This window comes from Ammospiza nelsoni, chromosome 1 (assembly GCF_027579445.1).
Source record: "Ammospiza nelsoni isolate bAmmNel1 chromosome 1, bAmmNel1.pri, whole genome shotgun sequence".
Lineage (NCBI taxonomy): Eukaryota > Metazoa > Chordata > Aves > Passeriformes > Passerellidae > Ammospiza > Ammospiza nelsoni.
This window is the reverse complement of record NC_080633.1, coordinates 190,462-208,321: the sequence shown is the minus strand read 5'-3', so window position 1 is coordinate 208,321 and position 17,860 is coordinate 190,462. Positions and strand designations below refer to the sequence as shown.

At 50.2% G+C, this 17,860-nt stretch overlaps 2 protein-coding genes across 4 annotated transcripts in view; both read left to right on the top strand.

Annotated features, from left to right (window-relative positions):
• The first annotated feature begins 105 nt into the window (after window positions 1-105).
• Window positions 106-5,333, top strand: CHPF2 (chondroitin polymerizing factor 2). Of its 2 annotated transcripts, none has more exons than XM_059480856.1 (4): window positions 106-596; window positions 2,397-2,961; window positions 3,402-3,584; window positions 3,859-5,333. In XM_059480856.1, exons 1-4 carry the CDS (start codon window positions 325-327, stop codon window positions 5,119-5,121), a joined length of 2,283 nt encoding a protein of 760 aa, XP_059336839.1. In that variant the 5' UTR covers window positions 106-324; the 3' UTR covers window positions 5,122-5,333. The 2 variants fall into 2 exon arrangements, with proteins under 2 accessions (XP_059336839.1, XP_059336831.1); XM_059480848.1 differs by having other exon boundaries at window positions 2,397-3,083; window positions 3,377-3,584.
• A 6,467-nt stretch (window positions 5,334-11,800) lies between these two features.
• Window positions 11,801-17,860, top strand: part of SMARCD3 (SWI/SNF related, matrix associated, actin dependent regulator of chromatin, subfamily d, member 3) — a 72,104-nt gene continuing 66,044 nt past the window's right edge. The window contains exons 1-2 of one of the 2 annotated variants that reach the window (XM_059477415.1): window positions 11,801-11,822; window positions 14,778-14,967. The gene's annotated coding sequence lies outside the window, so the exon portion shown is untranslated. Of the gene's footprint in view, window positions 11,823-12,755; window positions 13,539-14,777; window positions 14,968-17,860 lie in introns of those variants that run through there. The other variant, XM_059477408.1, reaches the window with a different exon arrangement.

The window sequence follows — 17,860 nt, the reverse complement described above, 5'->3', positions numbered from 1 at the left end:
CGGCCCGGCCCCGCCTCCGCAGGTACCATAGAGGCGCCGGCGGGGCGGGCCAGAGCGGCCCGCAGGCAGCAGCGAGGGGGGAAGCGGAAGCGCGCGGGGCGATGTGGCCGGTGAGGTGGCAGCGGCGGAGCGCGGCCCGGCCGAGGCCGCCGTCACTCCCCAAGCTCCCGTCCCGGAGCTGTGGCCCGCTCTCTGTCCTGTCACCGGCCTGCCGGTAACAGAGCCCGGGGGGCGCCGTCCCGCGGGACCGCTGCCGCCCGAGCGCCCCGCGCCCGCCATGTCCTGCGGCTGCCCCGGGAGCTCGGCCCGGCCGTAGCCGCCGCGATGCGCCTGGGCGCGGTGCTGGGCGCGCTGCGGCCCGCGCTGCCGCTCCTGCTCGGGCTGTCCCTGGGCTGCAGCCTGAGCCTCCTACGCGCCTCCTGGAGCCACGGCGCGGCTGAGGAGCGCTGCCTGGCGCCGGGCCCGCCCGCGCCGCCCGCTCGCGGCGATCCGCCCGAGGCGGCGGAGGGGAGGCCGGGCCCGGGCCACGAGGACTTCAGGCCGCGGATTGTGCCGTACTACAGAGACCCCAACAAGCCTTACAAAAAAGTGCTCAGGTAAGGCATGCTTTTTCTGGCCTGGATTTTCTTCAAGCAAAGTATTCTCGTTGGGAACTTTTAAGTCTGCGTGTAATTGAGCAGGTTCAAGGTGAAATCTGATGTTTGAAATGAGTTGTGTAGTGACGGTGTGGTGCACCAAGGTAACGGCCAAGGTTGTTGCCATAAGGGGTGTAAGAGATGCGTTCAGGAAATTATCCTGAGGGGAAAAAAAGGCCACAAAACTGCCTAAGAAGTGTAAGAATATTTCTTCTCAGTACAGGGAGGCTGATTCTGCCCTGCTCGGGTCAGACCCCACCTGCAATGCAGCATCTAGTCCTGGGGTCTCCAACACAAAAAGGACCTCAACCTGTTGGAGTGAATCCAGAGGAAGCCACCAAGATGATTGGAGGAGTGGAGGAAAGGCTGAGAGAATTTGAATTGTTCAGTCTGGAGAAAAGAAGCTTCACAGTGATCTAGCTGCAGCCTTACAGTACTGCAAAGGGAACAGCCAAGAAGGGTGGAGAGAGACTGCTTAACAAGGACATGGAGTGATGGGACAAGGGGGGATGACTTCACACTGAAGGGAAGTAGGTATAGATTAGATATTAGGGGGAAAGTCTTTCCTTTGAGGATGGCAAAGCACTGGCACAGGTTGCCCAGAGAAGCTGTGGCTGTCCCATCCCTGGAAGTGTCCCTGGCTGGGTTGGACAGGGCTTGGAGCATCTAGTGGAAGATGTCCCTGCCTGTGGCAGGATGTTGGGAGTAGATGATGTTAAAGATCTCTTCTGCCCCAAACCACTCTGGGATTTGGGGATTGTCTTGTTACTTGTGTTTAATAGAACACGTTAAATTATTCTTTAAAATTTGTTTTAACTGGTCTACTCATTAGGAAAATACTGGTCAATTAATCATAGTGTATGTGTTAAGGAAGTTTTCCTGCCTGACCATCCAGGAGCCACTCTGGGTATCATACTGCCCCTGTGCCCCCGGGACTGCCCCTGCCAGGACCAAGGCTCCTTTGCAGATACAGCTCTGGTGACCCAAGAGGTGCCCTGCTCAGCTCCTTCCACACACCACGCTCATACTGCCAGACAAGTTTCCTTGGCCCCAGGTTTCCTATAGCAGAGTCCCTGGTTTCTCTTAGTATTTCACTAATGGTGTAGCAACACCATAACAGCTCAGGCTGGTGCCTCTGCAGAGGGGCCCTGAGCAAAAGGACCCCTGGACTTTTGTACCCTCACAGTCTGTGTATTCTTTGCATGTTTCCTCATGTGCCCCTTGGTGCAGTGGTGGTTTTTGGTCTGGAGTCCCCTCGCTGTTCACTGGGTCCTGCAGGGCTTTGTGCAGGGGTTTGTGAGGCCAAAGAGCAGCACCCATTGCTGGCTCATGGCCTGGGTCTTCAGTGATCTCCCAGCACCCAGGGCCCCATGTGCAGCTGGTGTACCCCAGCACACCTCAGCCACCAGCACTAGAGACTCCTCAACAATCATTCCCGTGTTTTTGTTGAGCATACCTGCTAAGCTGCACCATGTACTAAGCTCCAAGTGGTTAGCTCTGTGCTATTTTAATTTTAATTGCAGTGGTACAGTTTTCTAGCTCAGATAGATAATGTGCGATTGTAGCTACCTTGAAAGAAGCAAGTGTTTTTACAAAACGGGATTTTCACTAGTGAGTCTTCTCTTCAACCTCTATGACCAGGCTTGACTTTTTCGCCCTGGGTAGATTCCAGCATTTAATGACGTGTACCAGGTTACCATAATTGTTTGATTTTTTTTCTCCTCCAGCTGTTTGTCACGTAGGTATGTACTTCCTTTACAGAACTCGCTACATTCAGACAGAATTGGGATTCCACGAGAGGCTGTTTGTGGCCGTGCTGACCTCCAAGGCCACGCTGAACACACTGGCCGTGGCAGTGAACAAGACCGTGGCCCACCACTTCCCTCGCCTGCTGTACTTCACGGGGCTGCGCAGTGCCAAGGTGCCCCATGGCATGGTGCTGGTGGCCCACGGCGACGAGAGGCCCATTTGGCTCATGTATGAGACCATGAACTATATCCACCAGCATTTTGGTTCTGACTATGACTGGTTCTACATCATGCAGGATGACACCTATGCCCAAGCTGAGCAGGTCAAGGCTCTGGTGACACACCTGAGCATTAACCAAGATGTGTACCTGGGCCGAGCAGAGGAGTTCATTGGGGGAGACGAGCAGGCCCGGTACTGTCACGGGGGCTTTGGCTACCTGCTGTCCCGCAGTCTCCTGCTAAAGCTGCACCCACACCTGGACAGCTGCCGCAATGAGATCCTCAGTGTGCGCCCAGATGAGTGGCTAGGTCGTTGCATCATTGATTTCCTTGGCATCACTTGTGTTTCCCAGCTCCAGGTACTGCCTCCCTGCTCAAATTTTGTGTTAGCTGAGCCTGACAAAGCCCAGAATCCGATTTGTTCTCTACTGCATAGCCAAGAGGCTTTTTTGTGGGCTGCTGCTGTGAGTTCCAGAGGAAGGTAGGGCTCTGTGCTATGGCAGTGTTGGTGGGGGGGCCAGAATCACAGCTGGGATGTTGAGGAAGAGAGCACACACGGGATTTAATTTTCAGCCTTACTGGCAGGGCTGATTCACAGGTTTTTGAAGGCATGATAAAAGGTATGTTGGTACTGAAGCAAGTGCGAATGCAGTGCAGGGTGGGATGGACAACTTAGCCCTTTTTTTTTTGGGTATTGCAGTCAGTATGGAAAGAGGGGCAGGCGTGTGTATGGGGTGAGGAAAAGCTGCTCTATGAACTCAAGTTCCATGCCAGTCTTTCTGGCTTTTGTCTGCTTCAGGGCCAGCATTACCGCACTTATGAGCTAGCTAAGAATACTGAGCCGGAGAAGGAGGAGGAGGAGGACTTCCAAGCAGCTCTTGCCGTGCACCCTGTTTCTGACATGACTCTGATGTACCGGCTGCACAAGCAGTTCAGCAGGATCCAGCTGGACAGAGTCTATCAGGAGATCCAGGACCTCCAGGTATGTGGGGAGGGCTACCTGCAAAAACTCCTTGACCCAACGGAGGATTTCCTTCATTTTCAGCACTCTGGAGGAAGATCATTGTTTCTGTTTGTGGGCAACTGTCAATCAGACACAAGCTGTAGTCCCTTGTCTCAGAAACAGAACTTCTGATCCCACGTTACCCAAAACTCCTGGTGTGGCACTACCCATGTACAGTTGTAGGTGGGGAGGAGCTGGCCTAGATCTCTTTGAGAACATAGTGGCGATCAGTTTGTGCTCTCTCTTTGCACAGATGCAGATCAGGAACCTCACAGCATTGACCCCTGCCGGTGAGGCAGGTGTGACCTGGCCTGTGGGCATTAATGCCCCGTTCCTTCCAAAGTCTCGTTTTGAGGTGATCAGCTGGGACTACTTCACAGAACAGCACCTGTTCTCCTGTCCTGACGGCTCCCCAAAGTGTGAGCTCTCTGGAGCCAGTAAGGCAGATGTCAGTGAAATCATCGAGTCTGCGGTGGAGCAGCTGAACCGTCTCTATCAGCCCCTGCTCCGCTTCAGCAAGCGGCAGCTGCTGAACGGCTACCGGCGCTTCGACCCCACACGGGGCATGGAATACACCCTGGACCTGCTCCTGGAGGCTGCCACCCAGAAGGGTCACAGTCATGTTCTGGCCAAGCGAGTCAGCTTGGTCCGACCCTTAAGCAAGGTGGAAATTATTCCCATGCCATATGTGACAGAGGCCACACGAGTGCAATTGGTGCTTCCCTTGACAGTGCAGGACCTGGATTTTGTAGCAAACTTCCTGGATATGTTTGCTATGAACACACTGGACACACATGATAATGCCTTGCTGACTTTGCTTTTTATCTACCATCCCTATGATGCCCAGAGAGTTGGTCAGATGGATGTTTTTGCTGGAGTCAAAGCCATGGTAGGGGAGCTAGAGAAACGCTATGCAGACGTTAAAATCCCGTGGATTAGTGTTAAAACAGAGGTGCCATCGCAAGTGAAGCTCATGGATATAGTCTCAAAGAAGCACCCTGTGGACACTCTGTTTTTCTTGGCCAGTGTCTGGACCGAAATCAACATGGAGTTTCTGAACCGCTGCCGCATGAATACCATCAGCAATTGGCAAGTCTTCTTCCCTGTGCATTTCCAGGAGTTCAACCCTGCGCTGGTGTACCGTGGTGAGCAGACAGCATCCTCCAACACTGACTTCCTGAGAGACGGGCATTTTGACAGACATTCCTTTGCTGAGGCCTGCTTTTATAATTCTGACTATATGACAGCACGTACAAAGCTCGCAGCTGATATCCTGGACCGAGATGAGGTGCTGGAGAGCATGGAGGTATTTGATGTCTTCCTGCACTATTCTGGCCTGCACCTGTTCAGGGCTGTGGAGCCAGGGCTAGTGCAGAAATACACACTGAGAAGCTGCAATCCCCGGCTCAGCGAGGAGCTGTACCACCGCTGTGTGCTCAGTAACTTGGAAGGACTCGCATCCCGCTCACATTTAGCCATGGCCCTCTTTGAGCAGGAACAGGCCAACAGCACTTGAGAGATGAGAAACATCAAGAGCTTCTCAGCACCTTAACACTCGGCACTTTCCATCCCCTTCCCAGCCTTGCCATGGGTGAAGGGTATGTGAGGTCAAGGGAGGAGGAAGGCTTTCCCAGATCCTGAGGCACATGGGCTATGGAATGAGGCTTGGTTTGGGGGTTTGGTTTGTTTTGGGGTTTTTAAAAATAAATTTAATTTCCTTTCCAGGCAGAGTAATGTCATCACTTCTAAACTTTGCAGCCTCTGGGATGAGGGATGTAAACAAGCAGTAGAATGGACCTTACTTAAAGCTATGTAGTTCTGCTGAGCAGTGCAGGGAGAGAATGAGTATTAGCTGTGTACTTGGACAAAGTTACCTTGACTGTGCTGTTTTCAGGGCTGTTGCTGCACCCTCCTTTGTATTTATGCATTTCACTTTTTCAAGGGGTGTAAACACAGCTTGTCTGTGTTAACTGAACAAAGCTATTCAACCACTTTCACTTTGGTGGTTTTGGCTCTTCCAAAGGTACAGAGTGGTTCCAGTTTAAATATCTTGGGGATGGGGACTCCCAGCAGTAGAGTGGATTCACAGTAGAGTAACATTTACAGCTCAAAACTTCTTTCTCCTGTTTAAATGAAATTTTTTGCATTTTAATTTGTGCCCATTGCTTCTCTCAGCATCATAGGATGCCACTGAGCAGCAGCTGTTTGTGTCTTCCTTATACTTTCCCATTACTGACACACACACAGATGACAGATGTTTTGAGGCTGTTCCTCAGACAAAACAGTCCCAGTTCCCATTACTTAACATTTCCCTGTCCCTTTACTGGACTAACTCCAGTATGCCCATGTATGTCTTGTATTGGGAAGCCCAGACTGGACTCAGCACTCCTGGCATGTCTCACTTGTGCTGACGAGATGGGTCATTGTCCTTGACCTGCGTGCCGCAGTCCTGCTGCCGTGGCCCAGGGTGCTGTTGGCCACCTTTGTTCCGAGGGAATGCTGCTGGCTTATGTTTAGCTTGGTATCCACCAGGACCCCACTAATCCTTTTACTTTTCCAGCTTTCCAGCATCATTTCTCCAGCCAGCATCCCAGAAATCAAAGCCCTGATGTGAGCTTGTGAGTTTATGTAATAAGCTGGCAAGTGTGACTGACCCTGTTCAGCGCTGCAGGGTCACTGCTGAAGGAGAGAGGTTGTACGTGCTACACTCATCTCATGAGGTGAGCAAGGTGAACATCTGGTGTGGACAACAAAAGAGACGCTGAAAAATTAGAAAAGCTTGAAAGAAGTATTCAAAGTCAGGAACATTGGTTAAAATTGGGTAGAATTTTCAGATTTTCTTATTTAAGTAAGGCACGTCTCAGCTACATTTACATGGGAAGATCACAGATGTTTGCAGTGCCTTATGGGGATGAGTGTTTGTTGCTAAGCAAATGAAGCAGAGCAATGCAGAGTCTCCAGGCACGTGCAAAGGAGAGCCCTTTATTGCAAAAAAACAGGCCTTTTAAAGTAGTTAGGCTGTTATCAGTTACATTCCATTTTAGCATGCCAAATGTAATTCAGCTAACCAGCATTCACCACAATGTGAGCACGTAATGGTTATATAACTTGTTTTTCTATCTCCAGTTCAGATGAGTCACTTTCCCATAGTCCTCTTCTACTTAGCCAAAGTAGCAGGCCTGAGCCATGATTTTACAAGGTTAACAAGGCCCTTATTTTATAAAGCTTTACCTATATGCAACATGTAAGCACACATTCACAGAATGAGGACAAGGGCAATTTTCTGGGAAACCTTCTATTAATATAAGGGTTGTTCTGGATGAGGAGGTCCTGATCCATTATTATCCAAGTAGGAAAGGGACTTGGGCTGTGTAGGGTGCTATTTAAAATATAATGTGTTAGAGCAAACATGAAAGAATAGTGTACATTATCTCACATGCTTTAGATGTGGGAATCCCCAAGTGGGCCTCTGATCCACACCCAACATGCCCTGCAGACCCCACCTGCAGAGCTGGTTCTCTCTTTTTTGCAATTAGAGCCATTATAAGAGTGCAAGAAAACAACTCTTCCTCATTCCTGCTGTCACACAGAAAGGATGTGTGAATGAGAATTTCTTGCCTCACTGTTAGACAAAAGCCAGGCCATGTGAGTGGCAGAATGGCTGGGCATGACCAAGAGCTGCCCACGGGCATTTCTGTATGATGAGCTGGCTGAGACTGTCTTGTGGGCAAGGGGTTTGTGCAGCAAAGCCAGGTCTGACTTGCCCTGTGAGCAGCATGGGCCTGTGTGTGCTGAGGTTAATGTTCTCAACGGGATGCAGCGACTGCCAGGTGGGATCACGTGCCACAGCACAGATGGACAGAGTGGAAACTCCAGTGCTGCTCACCTTGGGGATGGTGTGCTCATCTTGAATGCAAAAGAGATTCTGGTGCATGAAAAATAACTTCCCAGTGTCACAAGGATACCGAGCTTGTAATTGCAGATTTCAGTGCAGTGTAATATTCAAGAATTCCTTGGATCATTGTTCTCCATAACACATCTGGAAGCACTGGCAGAGGACACGGTGCTGTAAGAAACTAAGCAAGCAGCAGATTTCTGCACTGGGACACAGCTGGTGCCATGTCACCAAGCTGAGCATTAACCTGGGAGAGATGCAGGAACTGGCTGTCAGGAATTGCTGACTGAGAGCTGTAGGGGATGTGACAGGTGGGGATGTCTGGGATGTAAAACAAGCTGCTAAAGGAAAGGATTTAAAATGACATGGGGCAAGCAAGAATCGTTAGTGAGTCCTCATTAGAGAAGAAACAGAATCATGGAAAACAGGATAGTGAGATTTGATGGATGTAACCCAAAAGCCAGGAATGTTGTTGCCAACTTGTTGTTGTAAGTCCCTACCTGTGTTCAGGGTATATCAGATGATGGTGCAATGCTACACAAAACTTAAAATTCTTAAGAGCATCTTGTATCTTGGGAGAAAGCTGAGGGAAGCTGGAAGCTGATTTTTCTATTTTTTACAATCCAGCTCCATGGGAAAGACAGGAAATACTGCCAGAAAACTGCCCAATCCATAAGCTGGGGATTCTGGTTTTTATCTGCGGGACAGTTCTCCAGCCAGTTGTTTTATACTTAATTGATTATTTGGAAACAAATGTACGATCTCTACAAATAAAATCAGCAGATACGTAAAAATATGCAAAAAAGTAATGAAGAGAGGATAATAGTGAAAAGAGTGTATAGCCGAGTAAGGCCCTTCATATAGACTTTTATCTTAGAACAGTCAAATGCAAACTTAAGCGTTTGGGGAAGATGGTGTATCACTCTTCCAGAGAGACTCCATGTTAAAAAAAGGTAAGTCTGTAAAGAAATTGACTGTATTAAAGTGTATATTAAGTGTATATTATTTTTCTTGGACCCTCTGTTTCAGACACTAATACCCAGGCTCTGTCCCAGCCCTATAAAGTATAGATTTAAGACATAACAGATCTTTACAGGTAGACAATCTGGGGGAAACAGATGCTGTTGATGTGAGACAGCAAGAAGGGCCCTGGTGGCATATAGTACACAGCCTATTTTTAGGGCTTCTGGGGAACAAAGAAGAATGTTTGAGGTTCACAAAACGTACTTCAAGATTGTAAGAAGTATTTTACAATGTGAGATGCAGAACTCTTGTAAGACAAGGGGTAATGACTTTAAACTAGGTTTAATTTTAAAATTTTAAATTAATTTTAAAATAAAAGAGGGTGGATGCAGACTAGATAAGAGACCATTTTTAAAATGAGGCTGGAAAGCGCTGGCGTAGATTGCCCAAAGAACCTCATCCATGGAGGTCTCCGAGGCTGGTTGGACAGGACGTGGAGTGACCTGATTATGAGTTGGAAATGTCCCTGTCCATGGCCGGGTCCCTAGAGGGCCCTTGAAAGTCCTTCCCAACCCAAAGCTTCCTATGAGTCTATGGACTCTTAGAAGGTTTGTGAGTGATCTGATCAGGGTGTGTGAGTACATGTACAAAGAGAAAACACTGAATACTAAAGCAGTTTTTAGTTGTCCAGGGATAAGGCATGACTGCAGCAGATTGAATTCCAAAGGAAAACAGGCACATGCTTTCAGTGCTGAAAGTGAGTAGCTAGTGGAATTACAGTGGTAACTTTTCCCATGTGCTGCAGTTTACTTGGTCTGTGTCACAGAGATCATTGGAGGCTAGTGTGAAATTACTTGTCAAATATAAGTGGGTAGAGTAAGTCCTTCATGGCCATAAATTTCATGACTGTCACTATACAGTAGATGAAATTTGCAAAAGAGAAATCTATCAAAGGCTGTTATAACCCAAAGCCAAAGCCTCTGGCACAGCAGGTCTCTGAATTACAAATCTGTAAGCATTAGGGGAGCTGCCAGGAAGGGAGCACTTTGTCTACCCTGTTTTAGTGATTTTTTTCTAAGCAGACAGTGTCAGGGAGAGGGCAAATCAGTCAGGTGTGCTTATGATTTGACTCTGTGCCACCATTTTTTCTCTTGTGCTACAAAAGACTAGATTTTTTTAGAGGATGCACTTTATTTCAGCCAGAAATCATGCCCTATGTGGGGATCATGATACTGAGACTGTGTACTGCAGTGGGGTCATGTACTGGCCAGGAAGATAAATTACCATAATTGTCAGGTTTGATTCTGTAGCCCTGAAGAAATGCACACCCTTATGTGATGTCTCTGCTTTTCCCAACATGCACTGCATGTATTTACTTTTGTGTATACTTCATTTTCTTTGGGGTCCACAGCAATGGATATTTTTCTTCCTTGTCTTCAGTTGTGAGGATAATTTCATCCACTGCATGTTTTAGACTGGCTGACATACCCTGTTGGAATAATGTGTTGATCCTACAGAAGGATGTGTAGTATATGTAACGAACAAAGAAGCTTCGGTCCCAGCTGCATTTTTAACCTCAAGAAACAGGTAAAAATAGATTCTCCACCTTTTCATCTGTGACAGAGCTGCTACTCTATCCCAAATTAATACGTTAAAAAAAAAAAAAAAAAAACACAAACCAAAATGAAACAAACAAAAAAAACCAAAAACAAACACCCAAACCCAGATGCTGTGAACTCTGATATTGTATCTAATCAGAGTGTTCATCAGTCTTCTCCAAGACCAGAATATAAATGCTGTGCCTCTGCCATGTGACCTGGACGAGTAGTCCATCTCCCTCGGGGGCTGTGCCCAGGGTGCCCTCCCCTCTGCTCACACCTGAGCAGCAGTTCAGCTCTGTCTGGGCAGGTCCTCCACTCAGGCACAGCTCACAAGCTGCTTCACCCTAAAGTGCTGCAGAGACAATTCCCAGCATGCTGGAGAGTGCAACGCAGGTCTTGCAGATGGTCTAAAGTGCTTCACAGAAGTTCTGGAATTGCTGTTGGTCAGATGAGCAGCGAGAGGACAAGATGCTCTCATTAACACGTTTCCCCAGCTACAGCAAGGTATTCTTGCCCATACTCCTCCGTTCCCCAGCACAGAGTTCCTTTCATAGGAGCTCGCTGTCTTCTGTTTGGCTTGGAGCATTGCCTTGTCACACATGCCTTGTGAAATATTCTGTACAGCACAGCAGAGCATATGCAGGTGCTAGCTGCCAGCTCGGTCTCAAGCCAGGGGTCTGGCCTGAACCCCACTATCCCAGATGCTTTCATGCCCCCCTGTCCCCTGCATGTACTTGGCACTCACCTTATCTCCCCAGCATGCATGCTGAACCGTTGCTCATGGAGTCTCAAAGGGGGCCATTTTCTGGTGACAGGTACCACAGAAGCTCATTTTGCATTTGCAACAGTGTTTTGCTGGTACATATAACCATAGGAAAAAGCTTGAAAATATGACACAGAAAATGTAGTGGAAAATCCAAATGCATATGTACAGTCCCTCCTTAAAAACACCCACTAAGACTTAATTCCACCTTGTGATCTTTAAAATATTTTACTTCATCTTTTAGACTTGCACTGTTTTTGAGCATGTGAAGCTGTCAGGTTTGCTTGGCTCCTTGCAGGTGGAGCTCAGCCCTTTCACCGCTTCCTCACAGCTCCTTGGAGCATTACTCCAAAGCATTCATTGTCAGTGCTCATTCTGTCCGAACTTCCCTCATCCCCATGAGCTGCAGGGCTTTGGCAAGTTACACTGAGGGTTCCTTCTAATCGCTCTGTCAAAGTGCACGTCGCAGAGATCTCCCCCTGGGGGTTTAAGAAGCAATTTTCCTTTTCCTGTTACAATTGACACCGCACCTCAGACCCGTAGCCCGCCAGGCCCAGGACGCTCATCTCCACCTTCCCGGGAGCCACCAGCTCCTGACTACAAGGCAAAGCGTGCGGATGGTGGACCGCAGCTCTGGGCCGGTTCTGAGTTTGAAGGACTGGACGTGCCTCGGAGCTCCCCTGGCCTATTTGCTCTCTCATTCTGCTGCTCCCGTCCCCATCGCCACTGGAATTCTCATTGCCTCCCGGTGAACCCCGGCACGGTCGCTGTGGGTGCGAGCCCCGCTCGGAAGCGGTCGGAAGCGCTCCGGGCCGTGCTGGGGCCGGGCCGTGCTGGGCCGGGCGGGGCGGGGGCGCTGCGTCGGGCCCCGCGGCCCGGGGGTGATGCGGAGCGCGGCCGGCAGGCGGCGCTGGGGAGCGCGCGGAGGCTGCGGCGGCGGCCGGAGCGCTGCGAGAGCGCCGGGGCTGCGGCGGCGGGGGCGGCAGGGGGCGGCGGTGAGTGCGGGGCGCGGGGTGCGGGGCTGGGGGCGCCCACAGTCAGAGGGCTCCGGCGCTGCTGGGGAGAGAAGGGGGTGCCTGTGGAGGCGGAAGCAGGGGCGGCGGGGCTGGGGATCCTGCCGCCGGCGGCGGCGCACCTAAAGCCGCTCCGTCCCTCTCTCGAGCTCCGTCGAGGCGGCAGAGCCGGAGCGGCCCGCGGGGCTGGGAGGGCGTGGGCGCCGCACCCACTTGTCCCCGGGAGGAGCTCCGTGCCGCGCCGCCCCCGCGGGGCTGGGAGCGGGGCAGGGGCCGCGGCTGCGCCGCCCTCCCGCCGCGGCGGCGCGGTCGGCGCCGGGCTCCCGGTGCGCGACCCTCAGCCCCGGCGCGGCGGGCGCGACGCACTTTACCGACGGTCCCTGGCCGCTCTCCGCAGCGCCGCGCAGGCGCTCCGCACGCGGACGGCCGCGGCGGGAGCGGAGCATGGACGGGACGGTGAGCGCCCCTCGGGCCCCTGCCCCGGCCCGGCCCCGGGCAGCTGCGGGGCGCCCCCGCCTCCGGTGCCCCAGGGCCGGGCACGGACCCCGGACAGCGCCGCCGCTGCTCCTGCCCGGGCTCTGTCCGCAGGGCTCGCCCGCTCGGAGCCTGGTGAGTCCGGGCGGACCCTGCGCCGCCGGTGCCGCCCTCCGGTGCCGCCTTCCTCCGCCGGCGCTCGCTCGTGGAGCCGCGGCCGGAGCAGCCTGGCCCTGCCGCGCTCTCTGACCTCGCCCGCGGACTCGGCTTTGGGCGGTGCGGCCCCGCCGGCCCCTGCCGAGCCCCCGGCTTCGCCTCCTGGCAGGAGCTCGGCGCGCTCGGAGGCAGGCAGGAAGGGGGAGCCCGGTGCTCGTTCACCGCTCCCGAACGTGGGCTGCAGGCCCCCTCGGGAGGGTCTCCTTTACCGAGGGAGACACCATCACTCTTCTGGATTTGTCCATCCTGCCCTGACATGGTCCATCCATCCTCTGGAGAGAAGGGTCCTCTTCTTAACACCCTGTCCCTGGTGACAGCCCAGCGCTGCCCTGCATCTAACTGACTGCTGTCTCTGGTGCTCCAGCAACAACCAGCCTTCACACAGGAGATGGCAGCTTTTGAGAGAGAGTATTTGATTTGCTGCCTCTAAGATGCCTCTCAGTTCTTTCTTCAGAGGGAGATACATGGTCCAAGATACTCTCTCAGGACTAACACATTTTTGTCTGTGGGAGACTGATGCTCTGCGTGGCCTTCTGGAATATCTCCTGACTTCCCACACATGCAAACCATCTCACTTTGGCACCAGGAGTTTGCTGCTGGAGATTGCTGCTCCTTCCCTCCCTCCTGTTCCCTGAACCCTGAACTCTTCTCTGTTCCCTCCAACACCATGGCCTGTGGAAGATCCCTGTGTGCAAGTTGCTGCAGGGAGAAACTGAGGTAGAATTGAAATGGGGGACTGAGGAACAAGCAACGTCATTCGCCAGTTAGCATGATCTGGGAGAGTGTGCACTAACTATCCTTGCCTGGTGCCGTCAGCACTGCCCTTCTTGGAGACTTCACCCTACCACCCATCCAAGGAAGTCCTGCAGCTTCTGAAGATAACCAGTTCCTTGGTGTTGTCTCAGGAGCAATGAACAATCTGCTGTTTTCCACGGGGACACCACCAACCAAACGAGCTGAGCTCTCTGTGAGGAGGAACTTGCAGCTTGGCCTTGCCCCTAAGGCAGGGTGAGGACGCTCAGCCTTCGCTCTTCTCCTCAGCACTGCAGTAACGTTCCTCTCTGTACCTCCTGCACTCTCCCCTCTCACTTGCACTGCAGTGTTTGCCTCAGCCCCTGCCTGCCTCAGCTCTGTCCTTCCTTGACTACAGCTCTGTTTCAGCAGAATTTACCGTTATCTTCTTTTTTCCCTTTGTTCTTCCCTTTTCTTGACACCGCTAGATCCAGAGCCCTGGTCCTGTCCCTGGTGGAGTTCTCCACTCTGCTCATGCTGCCTGGCACTGCCCAGGCTGGCACTAAAATGCCCATACTTCCCTTTCTTTCCTATCCCTTCTTTGAGCAGTGGTTTCTATTTGCATGTCTAGGTGTGAGCTTATGCTTGAGAATGCTTTGTGCGCTGGTGCTCACACCTGTTCTGCTGTTAATGCTGCTTTTCTTCATCAGCTACAGTACAGAGCTGCCAGGAGCTGCTGTGCAGGGCTTTGTATGTGCAGGTGCAGCTGCCTCAGCTCTTCCCATGGAACAGGTCCCTGTTCCTTCTTAGCCTGGTTTGTCTTCTTTGGGAGCTGTCATAGCATGCAGACACTGAAGCTGCCTGACTATGCCCTAAATCTGTAGGATCATTAATTATTCCAGTGTGCCACACTCTCCTTAACCTACTTGGGCAGCTAATGGTGCCTGATAAAATGGTGGAGTGTTCTGGTAGGAGTGGATTTTTAGTTCTTTAGGGAATTGGTTTTTTTAAGGATGAAAGCAAACTGACTTGGTTAATGTTCTTAGACTGGCCTGCTTTCCCAAGGTTGAGAACCTCTGTGTGAGACAATACCCTTGCTTCCTGGGACAGGCAAATTCCAGGGGTCCACTGCAATCCTACCCACCCCGTGGTTCTTACCAGAGCCTGCTCAATAGGCTGATGGGTTATAGGCAAGCTGTAACCTTTGTGTTCTTTCCAGACTCCACAAATACAAGGTGGGTCCTGTGGGGAAACTGAAGAGCCTACGTGGATGGGCCAGTGCCTGGGCAGAACTGTTGTCCTGGCAGCCTGGCCATGCACCTATGTGCACAATCTCCAGACAAGTCCCAAACTGCTATGTCAGTCTCATCCTCTCTTTCTTGCTCTTCTCCCCCCTCTCTTTTTCCGCAAGTTGTGCTGCTTATGAAGTGTCACATGGGTTTATGCTGTTCTAGGGAATGTTATTTTTATTGTATGTTATTTCCCTCTCACACAGTATGTACTTTCTCTTTTCAGAGCTGGATCCAAATGCATCCTCAGCCTGCTGTCTTAGAGCTGTTCCTGCTTAAGGTCAATGAGAACATCTCCTGCTAATTCATCATGACATAATATCTGGTCTCCTGCTTCATCCACAGGATAAGTTTCTTGCTTCCTCTTGGTGTACACAGATGTGACTCCAGGTGTTGAGCTGCCCTGTCCGATACAGGTAGGTTTTAGCTCTTTGAAAAGTGACCTGTTTTAGTCAGGAAGGACGTGTCTGTGCTTTGGACTGGGGATGGAAAATGTTTGCCTTTGGGCATATGGGAAATACTGTGTTGTGAAATAAATGCTAAGACGCCAGCTTGCTGCTGCTGCCATAAACTGGTCATTTGAATAGCCAATTACTCGTGTGATAGTTTGTGCTGGTGTTGGCAGGAAGATGCTGGTCTGGCAGAGTGGACTGGCTCGGAGGAAGTGACATTGGAGGATGCAGTTGCTATGAGGAGGAGGGGGAGGAGTAGCAGGAATTCTTTGTGGTAATTCATTACTCCATTTGCCACAAATAAACATGATTAGTTCTTGGGTTATTGATCTGTGGGGTTCCCATGCTTCTCAGTGCAGGTTTAAATTAGCTCTTCCCAGCTAGGAGGACTTCTTCAGTACCTGCTGTTGCTGGATGGGCACTGGTCATCTCCATGATAAGGTGCCCAAATCTGCCACTCACATCCTCATTTTCTACCATTACTTACATTCTTCTTGTTGCTTCCACTGTGAATATCCACCTGTAGCTACCTGTCTGTTTTCCCAGCCAGTGCACAGCAAGGCTGCAGGAGACTTTTGTTTTTGCCACTCCTGCATTGGTGACTTCTCACCTTTCACAGCCTACACAGGTCACCTCACTGGTAGTGGAAATGCTGTGGTAGAAGAAATGCATACTGTTTTGCTTTGGAAATAAACAGCCTAGGGTATAACAATTCTCACTGGAATTGGAAGGGCTTATGTATGAAAACTCCTTCAGTTTTTTGATGAAGATGTTAATGTTAACATTCTGTTCTCTTTATCACCCAGCACCATCTCCTTGCCCAGTGCTGCCACTGTAGTTTCCAAGCAGAGTGCTTGGGCTGACACCTAGAATTTGGTGGTGTCTCCTTGGATTGAACAGCATTCCAGAAGCTTATGTTTTCTGGAAAGATGCAGCTGGAGGAATTGAGTGGTTCTTAATTTAAACTGTAAAGGAATAGGAGTTCGGGTGTTATACCAGGGGAGTTATCCAGGTTTTGCATTTATATAGAAATGTCCTGGATACATGGAACCAAGCAGGTATCTACAATTTATGTGCCTTTATATCTAGCTCACAAGGTTGCACTGTGCACACTCTCCACAGTGTTTTCATAATGCAAACACTGGCTAATAGGTCTTGTTCTGGAATGTTCCTTGAGGTCATCAAGTGAGGTGTGAATTGACAGCCTGAGGTGCCCTTGTCAGTTGTTTCCAATATTCACTGAGTAGATGTGGAAGTGACAATGACACTGTCATTTCTGTACTGGCAACTTTGTGGACAAGAACCTCATGAATTTTATAGAAAGCTGTTTTAGTCTTCCTTTAATTTTTTTTAAAAGCTCTGCATTCTCAGGTTTCAGAGTTTGAGAGACAAACTTCCTATCCTTTCCCTTCTGGCCTCTTAGAGTCCTGCAGCCTTCTCTGTTTTCTGTACTGGTTGGAACAATGCCCAAAGCAAGGGATAGAAGCATTTCTCCCTGAACAGAACTAGCCTTAGCTAGCTTGAAGGCCTTAGCTAGACTGAAGAATTTGCCTGCTCCAAGAATGTCAGTGTAAGATTCTATTCAACATAGTATTTTTTACCTTTTTACCCCCAAATTTGGCACACTTACTCTCTGCCTGTGAATAAATTTCTTAAAATTACTTGTTTAAAGGTAGTTCAGCTCCTTTCAAGATCCTAAATGCAGAGAAGAAAACACAATTTACCAGTTATATATTTTTATATTTACAGGTGCAATATGCACAGCTATTGCATTGAAGTGGGAAATCATGTAAACTTACCTTTTCAGCATGTGGCCTTTGATTTGCAAGTATGCTTTTGATGGGCTGCTCCCCTCTGGAGACAGGCTCCCTTTCTCCCCTGTGGAGAAAGCTGGGGCTGTTCAGTCTGGAGAAGGAAGGTTGTGTGGAAGTGTCTGCAGGGCTGCAGGGGAGCTGGAGAGGGATCTTTGTCAGTGACTGCTGTAACAGGAAAAGGAGTAATGGGGACAGACTGAAAGAGGGGAAATTCAGGTTAGATTTTGGGAGGAAACGTTTCCTGTGAAGGCAGTTGGACGCTGGCACGCTGCCCACGAGGGCTGTGGGTGCCCCTGGCAGGGCTCAGAGCCAGCTAGGTCAGGCCTGGGGTGACCTCGGCCAGGGGAGCTGTCCCTGCCCAGGGCAGAGGGCTTGGGACTGGATCATCTGTTAGCCCACTCCAACCCCTTAATGTTCTATGAGTCTATGATGTGAAAGAAATTTGACTTCGCTTGGTGAAATTGCAAGGCTCAACAAAGTATGATATTGAAAATTTATAAATGTATTAATTTAAAGAATTAAACAAGTAATTTTCCCCTGGCAAATACTATGATTCATGGCAATGGCAGAATTTCCAGTTAAAAGGTGGTGTCTACATGGAACAGAAGAGCTGTGTTTGCAGCTGTGAGACCAGTGAGGAATGATTTTAAAATGTTAATTGCAGATTTTTAAGCTTTCCATTTTCATGATAGAGAGAGGACACAGTGGAAGGTTACTTGAGAGGTTTTATTCTTGTTTGTTCCTTGAGATCATAGGGGTAACCACACAGTAATTGAATGGGCTGGCAGTTTGATCACTCAGTGTGGACAGGAGCCAATCTTAGCAGTTGCAGGAGAAAGTGCAAAGCTCATTCACTGTGGGATAGAATGGTACGGGTTGGAAGGGACCTGCACAGATCACCTAGCTGTGTTCCAACATTTACCTCCCTCATTGTAAAAGATGTCTTCCTTAGGTCTAATCTAAAATTGCCCTCTTTAGAACAGCAGTTTAAAAGTGTTGTCCCTTGTCCTGTCTTACAGGCCTTGGTAAAAGGTAAAAGGTCT